The sequence below is a fragment of the Cyprinodon variegatus genome, unplaced genomic scaffold, assembly GCF_000732505.1.
Source record: "Cyprinodon variegatus isolate N-32 unplaced genomic scaffold, C_variegatus-1.0 Scaffold248, whole genome shotgun sequence".
Lineage (NCBI taxonomy): Eukaryota > Metazoa > Chordata > Actinopteri > Cyprinodontiformes > Cyprinodontidae > Cyprinodon > Cyprinodon variegatus.
The window spans coordinates 408,676-422,612 of NW_015150701.1; the positions used below are offsets into that span (position 1 = coordinate 408,676).

General features: G+C 36.6%; 2 protein-coding genes across 2 annotated transcripts in view; one reads left to right on the plus strand and one right to left on the minus strand.

Moving 5' to 3' along the window:
- LOC107089343 (1-phosphatidylinositol 4,5-bisphosphate phosphodiesterase eta-2-like) overlaps positions 1-5,619 on the plus strand; it is a 13,327-nt gene extending 7,708 nt beyond the window's left edge. Inside the window, exons 11-21 of the mRNA XM_015382080.1 lie at positions 65-176; positions 265-356; positions 439-527; positions 614-799; positions 890-997; positions 1,084-1,208; positions 1,289-1,373; positions 1,448-1,594; positions 3,181-3,260; positions 3,340-4,396; positions 5,493-5,619. Of these exons, the coding sequence (XP_015237566.1) occupies positions 65-176; positions 265-356; positions 439-527; positions 614-799; positions 890-997; positions 1,084-1,208; positions 1,289-1,373; positions 1,448-1,594; positions 3,181-3,260; positions 3,340-4,396; positions 5,493-5,509 (2,098 nt within the window). The 3' untranslated portion in view covers positions 5,510-5,619. The remainder of the gene's footprint in view (positions 1-64; positions 177-264; positions 357-438; positions 528-613; positions 800-889; positions 998-1,083; positions 1,209-1,288; positions 1,374-1,447; positions 1,595-3,180; positions 3,261-3,339; positions 4,397-5,492) is intronic.
- Positions 5,620-5,681: 62 nt separating this feature from the next.
- LOC107089344 (glutamate receptor U1-like) lies at positions 5,682-11,792 on the minus strand. Its single transcript, XM_015382081.1, has 9 exons — positions 11,663-11,792; positions 10,058-10,089; positions 9,773-9,952; positions 9,468-9,691; positions 9,239-9,336; positions 8,607-8,824; positions 8,311-8,530; positions 6,255-6,499; positions 5,682-6,080 (listed from the first exon to the last, which is right to left on the minus strand). Exons 1-9 carry the CDS (start codon positions 11,724-11,726, stop codon positions 5,982-5,984), a joined length of 1,380 nt encoding a protein of 459 aa, XP_015237567.1. The 5' UTR covers positions 11,727-11,792; the 3' UTR covers positions 5,682-5,981.
- Positions 11,793-13,937: the final 2,145 nt, after the last annotated feature.

Here is a 13,937-nt window from a genome sequence, read left to right on the forward strand (position 1 = left end):
ATGGATGGATGGATGGATGGATGGATGGATGGATGGATGGATGGATGGATGGATGGATGGATGGATTAACAAACAGCTTTCAACTGTTTCAGGATGGGAACGGTGTAGAATCAACTAATCAGCCCAAAAAGAAGAGACGCTTTGGCAGATCGATCATAAGGAGCTTTAAAAGAAAGGTGCTCATCTATTTATTTGGATTCTCTCATTTATAATCCGTAATGTGAAGTCAGATTTCTAAAAGCTTAATGTATCATTTATGTTTAGAGGAAAAAGAAAATACGTGTAAAGAACAAGGCCATGTCTGATGGTGAATCAGACAGCAGCCGGGAGAGATCTCAGATTGTTTACCACCCCAAGTAAGGTCTTTGGAATCAGCATCATATGCACCATTTCAGTCCAAAATGTTTTAAATTCATTGTTATATCTGTGTATCTTTAGAAAAAGGAAAACCATGAGACTCTCCAGAGCGCTGTCAGACCTGGTCAAGTACACAAAATCTGTCCGTGTGCATGACATAGAAACACAAGGTAAAGTTAAAGAGCATTAATGTACAGATTTTATTTTTACTAAAATCATCACATTCAAGATGTTGCTATGGATACCTGTCATGCAGGTTTTTTGAGCAGCTGGCAGGTGTCATCTCTGAACGAGACAGTAGTAAACCAGATTTTACAGCTAAAACCTGGTGAGCTGGTGCGTTTCAATCAGCGCCAGCTTCTGAGAGTCTACCCTTCAAACTTCAGAGTGGACTCCAGCAACTTTAACCCGCAGCCATACTGGAACACAGGATGCCATATGGGTAATGGATATAGACTACACCCTGAAAAGCTGTGTACTGTAATCAGAAGGGTTTCCCCATTTTAACATGCATGTATTTATTGAATCTTAGTCGCAATGAATTACCAAACAGAAGGTCGCATGCTTGAACTGAACAGAGCCAAGTTTTCAAGCAACGGAAACTGTGGATATATTCTAAAGCCTAAATGCATGTGTAAAGGTATGGAGAATGCAGCATGTGCAGAAAGCATATTGGATGTTATTAATACATTGTGAAGCAGGGATAAAATGTCTGGTTCATCTTAGCTGCCTTTAACCCAGTGATGGAAGATCCATTACCAGGACACAGAAAAACTCAGTTGATGCTAAAGATCATCAGTGGGCAACAGCTTCCAAAACCCAAAGACTCGATGTTTGGAGACAGAGGAGAAGTAAGAGCTTATAAAGTAGAATTAATATTCGAGTCTTATTGAGTATCCATCAAAATAGATCTGAATTTATTTCTTGTCAGATTATCGATCCCTTCGTTGAAGTTGAGATCATCGGTCTGCCTGTTGATTGCTCCAAACAGCAAACCAGAGTGGTTGATGACAACGGTGAGTGCAGGAACTCAAACTGAAAGTCATTTTATCTCCCTGTGTTATATTCTTTGAACTAATCCACAATTTAGGCTTCAATCCAATGTGGGAGGAAACCCTTGTTTTCAGCATCCAAATGCCTCAGATCGCTCTGGTAAGGTTCCAAGTCTGGGATCATGATCCAATTGGGAGAGATTTCATTGGACAGAGGACAGTTGCTTTCACCAGCATGATGCCAGGTAGGGCAACTGGTTAGATTTCTGGGTTGGAGTACAGTAGTATTATTGGCAGGTTAATGTTTAGACTGCCTAGACTGCTGCCTCCGCGACCCAGCCCGGATAAAGCGGAANTGGATGGATGGATGGATGGATGGATGGATGGATGGATGGATGGATGGATGGATGGATGGATGGATGGATGGATGGATGGACAATGTTTAGGATCATAAACCTGCTACAGTACCCTTAGATAACCCTGTTTTTGTTTGTGTCAGAGAGCATTAGATTGTATTTCAAAGATTGTTAATTTAAGTTCACCCCTTTTTGGCTTTGTTTTTTTTTTATTCAAAGTGCACTTCAAAAAACAGGGGGCAAGAGACAAGAGAAGTCTTGAGTATTTTGATACAATACTAGCAAAAGTATACAAACACCAGTTTACACTAATCTTCAGAAGTGTAATGATTTTTTTTTTACCTAAATATGTTAAACTACTATTTATTGTATATATGTATATAAATTATCTCAGGTGATACATAAAAATAAATCAAACACCACTTTGATCCTTGTGATTACTATTTTACTATTTCCGGTATATTTTTTATGATGACGGTAAAGTTGTAAAGCAGAAATGTTCCTCTTTATTCCATTATGATTAATGATGAACCACATGGTTGGTGCAGTGAAACTGATTGGCTCATTAGAACAGTGCATCCAGAAAGTAAACATTTCACCTTTTTCAAAATGTAGTATGTTAAAGCATTGTTTTTAATTGATTATATTTTCTCCCGAAATAACCTAAAATGACAGAGGAAAAGTTTTTATTAATGAAAAAAATCCCATTTACATACATATTCAAATGCATAACTTGGTAAATTATGTTGAAGCACCTTCCACAGCAATTCAGAGCTCTGTCAGGTCTTCCTGGGGATGCATTGCAGTTGTTTGATGTTTTTCACCATTCTACTTTATGGATTCTCTCAGGTCCCTTCAGGCTGGATGGGCAGCCATTTTTAGATTGGTCCTGGTCTATGGATTGGAATATCTGCTCCGGCTATTCCTCACCTAGTTTCCTAGACATTCACAGACTGCTCACCTTGTCCTGTTGGAAGACCTATCTTAACTCTAGTCCACAAAAAAGAGCTTCTTTAACAAAACATTCTCTGTTATAGTGTTATTTCACTCCAAACCAAACAGCTGACCCTGTTCCTGCTATTTGAAAATTTTACTAGAGCAGAAAAGTTAGTTTTAATTTGCGCTTTCTCTTAAATATCCAGCAGACTACTTTAAACACTTCCAGGATGCACGGGGTTCATCACACACCTCCTGAACTGTTGTTTGTCAGGATGATATTTATCGTGGGGAGTTTTGGCCGACCCTCTCTTCATAAGTTTAGTTCATTGCAACGGTTTTCCACACATAATTTATTCACAGTAAAACATTTGAGATTAAAATTACTATTAGATTTAGCAGAAACCTAAACAAACCTCACTTCAGCAAAGTTTTATAAAAAAAAAAAAACTAGATGTAAATAAATACATTAACAAGACATGGCTACTAAAAATGTTTCTGAAATGTACAAAGCCACTAACCTGTGATTGTGTTTGCAGGTTATCGGCATGTCTACCTGGAGGGAATGGCAGAGTCATCCATCTTTGTTCATGTTGGTATTAATGACATGTCAGGAAAGGTACAGTACTTTTAAAATAAAACTTTATATCATCTATCTTCCTCCTTAATTCTCAAATAGGCCTTTCTTTTTAAAACAGATCAAGCCTGCACATGCTATGCATGCTGCTAGAAAACACATTCAAAAGGCAGCTCAGAAGCACATGAGGGGCAACCAAAGGCATCCCTCCGTAGATGTCTCTGTCATGTCCTCCGAGGATGGACGCTCTCTGTTTTTTCACAAGGATCTAGACACCTTGTCTCAGGACAGCAGAAATGGGGAAATGTCTCCGGTTATAAAAGGCCCAGCAGCTAAGGCCGCTTTCCACAAAGGGGTCATGAGTGAGCCTGTGAGACGAGCCCACAGAGTTAAGATCCATGAACCACCAGAGACACGCAGAGGCCTCTTCCGCAAGATGTCCTCCACAGAATCCCACAACAGCACTGGGGCAGCTCCCTTTGTGATAGAGGAAAGCTTTGAGCTGGACACCCCTCCGCAGGTTTCTTGTGCTGAGATTCCTGCTCCTGATTGCCAAACTCAAACTAATCAAAATGACTCTGAAACTAAATCAGTGCAGCAAAACTGCACCGAGCATTATTCAGTGAAGCAATTTGAACCTGAGCAGTCTGAGGTACAAGAGGAGCAGGTACCAGAGGAAGACAGTGAGGTTTTCATTGAACCTGAACCTGAACACCATCCAGAACCTCAGCCTGACTCTGTCCCACAATCTCACACTCTGCCAGAGCCTGAAGCCAAATTCTTTAACCTTATCCCTCCGTCCTCCCCTGCCAGGGTCAGACGCACCTTAGAGGCTCCTCCATCCAATCTACAGACAACCAAGATAAGGACGAAAGCCCGCTCACACAGCTGCCCCCGAAAACAGACCTCTTCTCCTCAGACGCCTGCAGTGACCAGGAGGCCTCCGCATTACTGGCATATTCAGCAAGAGCAGAAACATGAGGCGGAACGCATTCCCAATGGCCTCTGCCTGTCCGGCAGCTCATCCAGCAACGGCAGCACCGACAGTCTGGAGTTTTTACCCAGCTACCAACCAGCCGGGTCAGAACAGAGAGAGGGAACCCTACAGAGGGAGATGAAGGCCCTGTTCGATCAGAGGATGAAAGAGATCCGCTGTAAATCACCTCTCTTTTTTGATGGTGAGTTTCATACACAAGACTATACAGACACAGAAGGAGCATCTGCTTAAAACCAGTAATCAGAACCTTTGAGCTTTTCATATTTTCACATAGAACAGAAATCCCCTAATCAGTAGATAGATTGTACCTCTGAGTACTTTAATCTCAGAAGGAATTCAGCTGCTTTCTGGACTTATCAAAGGTTTATTGAGAACATTTGAGAGTAAAAAGTATCATAAAGACCAATGATGAAATTGTAGTGAGGTTTCAAGCAGGGCTGGATTATAAATGAATGTCTCAGACTTTGAATTTCCTAAAGATTGAAGTGTAATGCATGAATGCAAATCCATAGCAACATCCATCCTAAATGACAGGATGTGCAAAAGACCTATGATAACTTTGTAGGAGCTTCAGGAGTCAACAGCTTAGAGTAATCTGTCAAGAGGACAGTTCATCCATAGAAAACAGCAAAAACAGAATGGTGCATCCAAAATTAAACCTTTTTAGGCAAATAATAAAAACAACATGGTGGCAGAACCATTCTGTGGGGATCACAAAGCTATTCTGATTGGATGAGAGGGCAGAAGCAGCTAAACACAGAGAGTAAACCTGTTAAGATGCTGAGTTGGACGTAATGCTAGGGTTCAACTTTGAACAGGACAATAAAACTGACCAACAGTGATCTGCTTTATGTCAAACACTGTTCACCTGTTAAAATGGCTTAGTCAATTTAAGCCAAGAGTTAAAAATGAATGTTTACAAAAGCGTTTTACCTAATCTGACAGAAATAGTGTTATTTTCTTGAAAGACTGGGCAAAAAGTTCAGGCTTTACATGAGCAAAGCTGATAGAGAGCTGAAGAAAGGAGGATTACTGATGTAGTGTCAGCAAATAAGATAATTCAAATTATAGACTCACAGAGTTAAGTAAAACATTTTTTTTTTTTTTAGATTTTTCGTTTTAGAAAGAAAACGGTTAAACCATGCACTTTATATTCCACTTCACAGTTTTTCAGCTTTTTATGATGGTGTATCACATAAAATTTAATTGAATCGTGCTATGAGTGTGATTAAAAAATCTAATCTTTGCTTTTTCCCCCTTTTTTCCCCCCTGATTAGATCAAGACTCTGACTGATGAGCTCAAAGTCATCAATGTTCCCTCTAAAGAAGAGAAGACAACAGATGTAGAGGCATAAAGAAATTCAGAAGACAATAAAGCAGAAATAGAAACTTCATTTTTAGGTCAGCGGGAATGTTTACAATCCTCGTATTTTTATTACAAGACATTCTTTGAGAAAGAAATTGCTGAAATCTAAAGATGCTGCTGCCAACTGTACAGAAATGCTTGCAATATGTTAGATTAAAAACCAAGCTTTATATGTGAGTCATAGTGTCAGATTTTAATTGTTAACTTGGATTAAACGTTATTTTGTTGTAAAAAACCAACAGTGATTTTTTTTCCTTTACAGTTTAAAACACACAAAACTATATGTTTTATGGGTTAAAAGATTTTGTTTTAAATAGAATTCAAGTAGTATATCTAAAAACCTAGAAAAACTAAGTCTGGTTTATTTAAAAAGGAACCAGACTAGAAAGTGAAAAAGTTTCTAAGCTTTTTCTTTGTCCGCATTTTCCTGGGGTTTGTTAGCACCTCTGTTCTTCAGCCGCAGACTAAGCTCCTCGGTCAGGACGGTGCAGCAAGACTTCTGCAAAGATACAGCAAAGAAACAGAACAGGTCATTTCAGTGATCATAAAATGCAAACAATGATGCTAAGCTTGAATATGAGTATCATCCTTTATTATTTGTTTTAGTTCTATTAGTCATACTCTTAAAGAAATATAACTTCTAATGTGTGTAACAGTAATATCTGGCACATACCTGCTGTTCTGCTGCCTTTCTGCGGCTCTTAAAGGTAAGCTCCAGAACAGCCACAAGGGTCCCCAACCCCAGCCCCAGAGCAAGCACCAGGAACATCCCCTTCAGGCTGTGTGGCTGCACAGCTGCTGGTTTGGCCTTGTCTGCTATGCAGCTGCTCGCCCACCACTTGCTCCGCAGATAGGCCAGCTCACCCGCCTCGCTGAGCTGAAGGATCGCCACACTTAGGTTCTTTATGATCGGGGAACCTTGAATATATTGGATAATATGACATATATTGTAATATACAATGTTTTTTTGTAGGGTGACTTGTGCTTTTTAAGCAGACAAAATGTAACATTTTTAGTTAGTGATATATAACAGTAATGCCGCTCATTTACATATCATGTTTCTGTGGCAAAACAATTCAAAGTACTGGACATGAAAAAAGAAACAAAATTAGAAAACACACAGAGAAAACTACAATGCAAAAATAAAGCCAACTACCTTAAGACTATTATTTAAAAAAAATTATAATATAAAATAAAAAAGTATTTTTTTAAGCATTAAATACTTTCTACTATTTGAATAATTTTTTATTTCATTAATATTTTGTGAATGAATCAATCTTTATTTATATTTAATAAGTATAATAATATAGGGGTAATATAAATTTTGTAATTATTATGATGGTGTGTTTGTTATCTGAGCTTTTAGTTATTATGCTTTTGATATATTTCATACAGTGATATTCAAAAATAATTTTTTAGCAGTAGTGGTAGTAGCAGTAGGAGCTTTTCTTTTATGTTTTACTATGTTTAAGGTTGTTTTTTTTCTTTGCTTTTTTTTTATTAGTAATTCTCAATAAACCAAATATTAGATTTGATTATTCTTTATTACCTTAATATTATTCTATGAATTTAAGTGTTCTATTTAATTCATTTTGATACATCTCAACTAATGAGATTTTATTATTTATATTTAGGGGTGGGTAGTAACTAGTGATATTTACTCAATTACATTTACTTGAGTAACTTTTTGACCAAAAAAATATTTCTTTTTTAAAAGTAGTTTTACTTCATCTTACTTTTTCTTTTATTTGAGTAACATCTTAATAACAAATATATCGCCTTTTTATCTGAGTAAAATGTTATGCTACTCCATCCATCTTGGGTGATTTAAGTGATAAAAAAGGAGCCTATTTTGGAAATAAATGTTCCAGACAAAAATCATTGTCATTGTTTAAGTTAAAATTAGTTTTTTTTAATGTATTAATTTTGTATACAAACTTTCTTGAACCTACCACGAAATTTGGAAATTAAGCTAATATACAGTAAGGAATAAATATTGACACTGTAGGGGCCGGTTATATATTTTTCATCACTTGGAATCATTATTTTTTAATTAGGTTATTTCTAATAACTTAAATAGGGCACCGATACCATTTTGAGAGCAAAAGTTTATTCAACTATTGTCACCCATTGCAGGTAGGCAATAAAAAGTTCTACTGGATTCACTTTGTATAAGTCTTATTCCTGCTTCACAAAGGTAGGCAGCAGCTTGACAAAGCCATGATGGCAAATATTTTACATCCAAGTAGTATGCAGTTATATAAGCATATATACACACAAACATCAATTTCAAACAGATGGTATCGGTAGCGGCCATTACTGCACAGCCAGGTATCAGATATCAGATATCAGTATGTGGGCCCAAAAATCGCATTGGCGCAACACTAGCTTTAAGTAGCCCTTTCACCAATTACTAATTTTATTATAGTTTTTAAAATATCAAAATTTGCGAATAGCTTTTCATTTTGGTCTGTCTTCATCACATAATTTTAAATATCAAATGTTATGATGAGTTACTCAGTGCTTTAAGTAGCCATTTGACCAAATACCTCTTTACTCTTGTTTAAATTGTTTTACTCTTATATGATATACTGGTGATCTTACTTGATTACAGTTTGTGGGTGCTCTACTTATATCTGATTGTAATAAATGTTTTATATTTCTTATAATTTGTTTGAACCTTTAGTAGATTTCAATGAACAAAATGTATGGGGGGGAGGGGTCCTTACCTAGGGGGGCAGCAATGCTGTATCCCCTCATGCCAATGACCTCATGCACTCTCACCAGCTCACAATGGCGTGCTACAGCCAAGTCCAGAGAAACAGACTCCCCAATAAAGGCAAAGTTTCCCTCTTTTGCCCGATTGACCCCCTCATCCATAGACGACACAAAACTCTGCGCCCTCTCCATGTGTTCGTAGATTCTGCGGTACACTGGGTTGTTTGAATTCTGAGACAAGAGAAGAAAAGAGAAACATTCCCCAAGTGTCAAACTGGAAAGACAAGGAAAATGAGGTCATACTCACCTTAAAGAAAGCAAGAGTGGAAGAACCAGCCAGGCAGCCATACTGGATTGTTTCCTGATTGGCCAAGTCCTCAAAACCTTTCACGGTTAGGTGACTGGACTCTGGAGTTTTGAAGGAGCTGAGGTTGGAGAAGTAACAAGCCAGTAAGACGACAGAGAATAACCACCAGCAGCTGCAGATGACACGTCCTGAAAGGGCTTTAGGATGAGGACCAGCACCTGAGGAAAGGAAAAAGGAAAAAAAAAAAAAAAAAAGAAAAACTCTTTAAGGGAGGTTTTCACAAACGTTTAAACTTTAAAATCATTTTAATGTAGTACTAAAAACCTGTTAGTACTTCATTAAAAAATGTTAATGCTACTCGCTGCTAATAAGAAGTAACATTTTTTGTTTCCATTTTTTTTTGGATTCATTCATTGCTTTGAGATTCCATTGATCTGCTTTAATTCATGATAGACACAGTTTTAAATGTTAGCGTATTCATTTATATACATAAACCAAACTTACTCATAGCAGTCATGGTATCAATATATATTTTTCAAATAAATTCCTAAATTTAAAAATGTAATAAAAAATAACAGCAAAAATGTTTAGAACCTAAAAGATTAAGATAAATGTGCTTTTTTATGCTTTACCTTGTAAAGTTAGAGCTCCAGCTGTGTACCACAAGCTGTAGAGGAAACTGAATCTGTTTCTCTCACTCTGAGCCTCACTCCACTCAGATGGGCTTAATCTGCAATAAGCATGAGAGGTTAAAAAAAAAGTTTGCAAAAGTCTTTACAGACAAGAATTTATGTAGCAGCAGCATTAATTCCCTTTCCTTCTGACCGCTTTCACAATCAAAAGACAATTATTATGACCAACCTGGCAGCTATAAAGATGCTGGCAGCAGTACCAATGTAGGCGATGAGTATACCGATCCAGGTTTCTGGTGCAAAAGGGGTCAGGAAGTCAAAGAAACCTGCACCCTCTGAGATGTCCTTCCTCAGCAGGATGCTTATCCCTGTCTGCATGAAGGGTTTAGTCATGCCCACAACTTTTTCTCGAGCTGCAGTCAGAGTCAGCGGAGCAATAGCAAGATCTGCCTCCTGTGAAAGATCATGTAGGGTTCAATTTATTTTTATTTTGTGAAACTCTAAAGTGTTTGGATTGATTTTACTCCAGCTCACCCCTCTCAACACCTCTCCAATCATTCCATTCCAGTTCCCGCTCTCATCCTGCCGACCGTAGGAGCTGTCCTTTACCAGTTTCACTTTGTACTTGAATCCTACTTTCTTGGCCACTTCAGAGAGCAGGTCCATGCAGAAGCCTTCCAGCTGACTTCCTTTTGACATTGTATATGGCTCTTGCTTGAATGACAAAAGCACATAAACACAGTTTCAGTAATTATATATCTAATGGATATAAACTAACCGATTGGTTGACTGGAAGAAGAGAAGATGAAGATCAATTACCTTTATAGTTGTGATTCTCAGTTCAGATTGTGCTGTTGGTGTTAGAGGGGGAAATGAGAAATATAGAATTTATTAGATACTGCTGAATGTTTTTGGCTGGTAGTTCCTAAATCTACAACAAAACAGCATGTCAGTCATAAAACTACTGCTTCTAATTTGAATTTAAGCTCATTTAAACAGTTCACAGGAGGCCTCAAAGGATTAAACCTCCAACCCGGCAGATAAGTTCTCCTGAAACATTTTCTCATAGACACACCTTCTTGTATTTTATTGCGATTTCAACGTCAGCTACTGAATCATAAAGAAAAATCAAGCAGATATTGTGTTTTTATATCCATCCCTCCTAATTTAGTCCTTCCATATTCTCATAAAACATTTCTTTCTCTGTAAAACAATTCCAGGGTCAATCCAGCAGTTCTTCTAAGGCTTCAGAGGTTTGTTACAGAAGGACCATGTTAATAAAGACAAATGAACACAGAGGACAATTTAGGAGTAAAGAACTTTGAAACACGGTTTGTTTCTAAAACATCTCAATATCAAATTTTTAGGCCTTTTTAAAATTTAAAAAATTTAAAAAATGACTAAAGAGCAACAGAACTATAAACCTACAAGAATATGGCCAGAATTCTGAACTTTATTTATACGTTTATTATTAGTGACTATTGCTTTTGCCGAAGTAATTATCTTTAAAGGTACTTTTTACTTTCACTTGGTTACTTCTGATTACTTTATGCGCCTCTGAGAAATATGGACTTCTGCATCCGTGCATAAGATCCAGATAAAACAAGAGGTAGTGGCTGTAATTTATAAATCATTAGTCATGAAGGTGGTTTATTTTCAATACTGTTTTTACTGAACAGTTTTGAATTTTAATTTGTCGATCAACTGTGTCTGACTGATCTGTGGTGGGATTCTGGGGGTTCCGGAAGGGCTTCTAGTATCCTAGAGATTGGGCCAGCTTCTTTCTTTCAAATGAAACTCTGCAGTGTATTTAGAGCAGGGTGTTAATTTAAAGAGCCTCAGTGGCATGGCAGTGTTAGATGGGAAAGCAGACAAAGAGTATCAAAAGCCTGTATCCAGGCCAAGGCCGTGGGGATCCATCACCACAGGGTGATCCTGACAACCATCATATCCTCCTTTTCAAAAAAGATGGCATGTTATAAGGGCTTCTCAAAGCCCTGTCACTCTCCGACCCCCTTCTGAACCAGAGAGTCTTTGTTCCCATCAAAGACTCAATTTATAAAAACAATTTTCTGGGATTGTCATTTGGCTTGCATCCCTCCCCGTTTTTTTCCATAAGAGTTGGACAGGATGTGCTGCTAAACTTTGATATTCATCTGAGCTGACAGTGTATGTATTTAAGTCTCATCAAGCTTAAGAAATTTCAATCATCTCCTGTAGAGAGACACTAAGAATTTGGCAGAGAACATAAAGGGAATCTGCCACCACACCAAATGAAAAATTCCCTGATGGGGTCATAGGTCAAGAAAAACAAACTTGTTTTCTTCTTACATTTTTTGATGCACTGTGCTTGATAAAAATGTACAGTAGTCTTGTTAAATCAATATAATAAGCAGGTTTTGTTGAAATGAAGAAGTTTCTTACCTGCAGTGCACACCGCCAGGTCCAGGAAACACCCAGAGGACACAAGAAGAAAGGCCAACAGCATCCTGGCTCTGTTTACTTTTAACCTACCATGCAGAAAGACAGAATGTAATAGAGTATATGTTTCTACAAGATAGCATAAATGAGAACACATTAAGACTGATCCAAGTTAATGCAATATAATGCCTCAATTTATTATTTATTTATAGTCTCTGAAGATGGTAAAATAAAAAAAATAAAAAAAGTTTTACCTGAGATGAGTCAAATACAGTCAGCTGAAGACAGACCACAATATGCTACGAGAAGAAGTTTCTCAACTTCATATTTATCAGGATGGAGCCAATGGAGGCTTTGTGGGTGGAGATGAAAAAAGGCGGAGAGAAGCAGCATGATGTCCGAACACAGGGGGGGGAAATTCATTCAATGTTTGACAAAAGGTTGAATTAATTGTAGCAACTGAAAGAAAAACGCCATTAAGATGAAGTGAATACAGCACATATTTAAACCAATATAGATACTTCTGTAATTTTTCAGACTGTAACAGAGTACTCTATAAATAGCAGGGTTAAATGTGTAGGATTGCAGATGTGGGATTTCAGGAGCTACATGATCTATTTTATTCAAATCCAAGCCTTTTTATACTTTGAAATTCAGCTTAACTTTTTGTCAGTTTCAATAATTTTTTCTTTCTCTGGCATAGTTTGTGTCAATTTTACAAAAAGCAACAAGAAACTGAATGAGCAGATATGAAAGTTAAAATGTTTGACATAAGTAAAAAACAGAGTTCATCACACAACAGAAATAATATAAACATCAGTGGAAACATTGAAAAAGTTTGTCAAATCTTATGACTAATTACTATTGTTTTGCTGTAAATTTAGAGTGACTTTTATTTATTTTTTTTATAAGATGCAAATAAAATTGAGTCTCTTTATACATTGTTTTATCATATAGTGGAAAATGCTTTTTTATTTTTTTCCCCCAGACTTCCTCAGTATATAATTCAATTTATTTAAATTGATCAATAAATGTAAAGCAATTTGTATGGCAAAATGTTTTAATTTCTTGTTTTTATAATGATTATTGCAGATTGTCTTAGGCCTGTTTTTCTCCTTTTCAGTCATAATACAGTTCTCAGAAGCATTTGGGACTGAGTAGGAGAGCTAGATACATAGGTTATCTTTAAAAATAACAAGAAAAAAATTATAAATAAATCACTATCTCTGAATTCCAAACAGCTTTTGTTTGATGACATGTGACATTGTGGGACATCACTCTCACTGCAAAGAATTCTTCTAGAAAAACGTAATTTTTTTTGCTGCCATTCTAGAAATATTCAGGACAGTACAAAGTGGAGTGAATGGCCATTTGCTTTACACATTTCTAAAAAAAACAACAAAAACAAGGGTATAATAAAGCACACCAGGCACGGATCAAAGTATTCTAAAAAAAAAAAAAAAAAAAAACTGATGAATGATTAAAAACAATAAAATTTAGAACAAATAAGATGTATAAAATTTAAAATAAATAATCTAAGTAAAAGTAGCACAGGAAATACACCACTTAGATTAATGTAAAATTGATTATTACTTTATAGCAATTTAAATGCAAAAGAATCCAGAGTTAAAAGGAGATTTAAAAAGGTCAATTGAAGACTTTTTTTGCAGTGACTAAGTATTCCATAATTTAGGAGCTGCAAAAGCCCAAAATGATAAGGAGAAGAATAGATAGAAACATAAGAAGTAAAATTGTACAATATGAGATCTGTGTACAGATTTTTTTGTGCAAAACGAGCATGTGGGAAGTTCGAGCAAAAATAAACAAATATAAATATTTGTCATCACCAAGGTGAATCAGCATTATGTCTCCAGTATGGTAACATATACTGTAGTACCTCAAGAATTTGGCAGTGGAGAGGATCCAGCATCTTGTCTGGTGTGCTGACCTCAATGAAAACATATGGTATGCTTGGTATTCCACAACCACATTTGCTGACTATTTCATGCTATAGAGGTCCCTGTTCACTTGATCAATACTTTTCTATTCCAGCTTCAATCATCAAATCTAATAAACAACAAAATTAATCAACAGTAGATATTTTTTTTTTTTTGCTTTGTTTTTTTTTTTGCTATAGCAGAAAGGATTTGGCAAGTTTATAATGGAAGAAACTCACAATGTAAGCTGTGATGCTCAGGCCGCAAATCTTTTTTTTTCTTTTCTTGACAATAACACAATTTAGGAGAAATGAAAAGGCTACCCACCTGTATCAGTTTTA

Coding starts and splice junctions, on each gene's coding strand:
- LOC107089344 (XM_015382081.1), bottom strand. CDS start 11,726: ATGCTGTTGGCCTTTCTTCTTGTGTCCTCTGGGTGTTTCCTGGACCTG. Junction 9,953..10,057: donor TGAGAATCACAACTATAAAG/GTAATTGATCTT, acceptor TTGTCATTCAAG/CAAGAGCCATATACAATGTC. Junction 6,500..8,310: donor CAGCATTGCTGCCCCCCTAG/GTAAGGACCCCT, acceptor AATATATTCAAG/GTTCCCCGATCATAAAGAAC.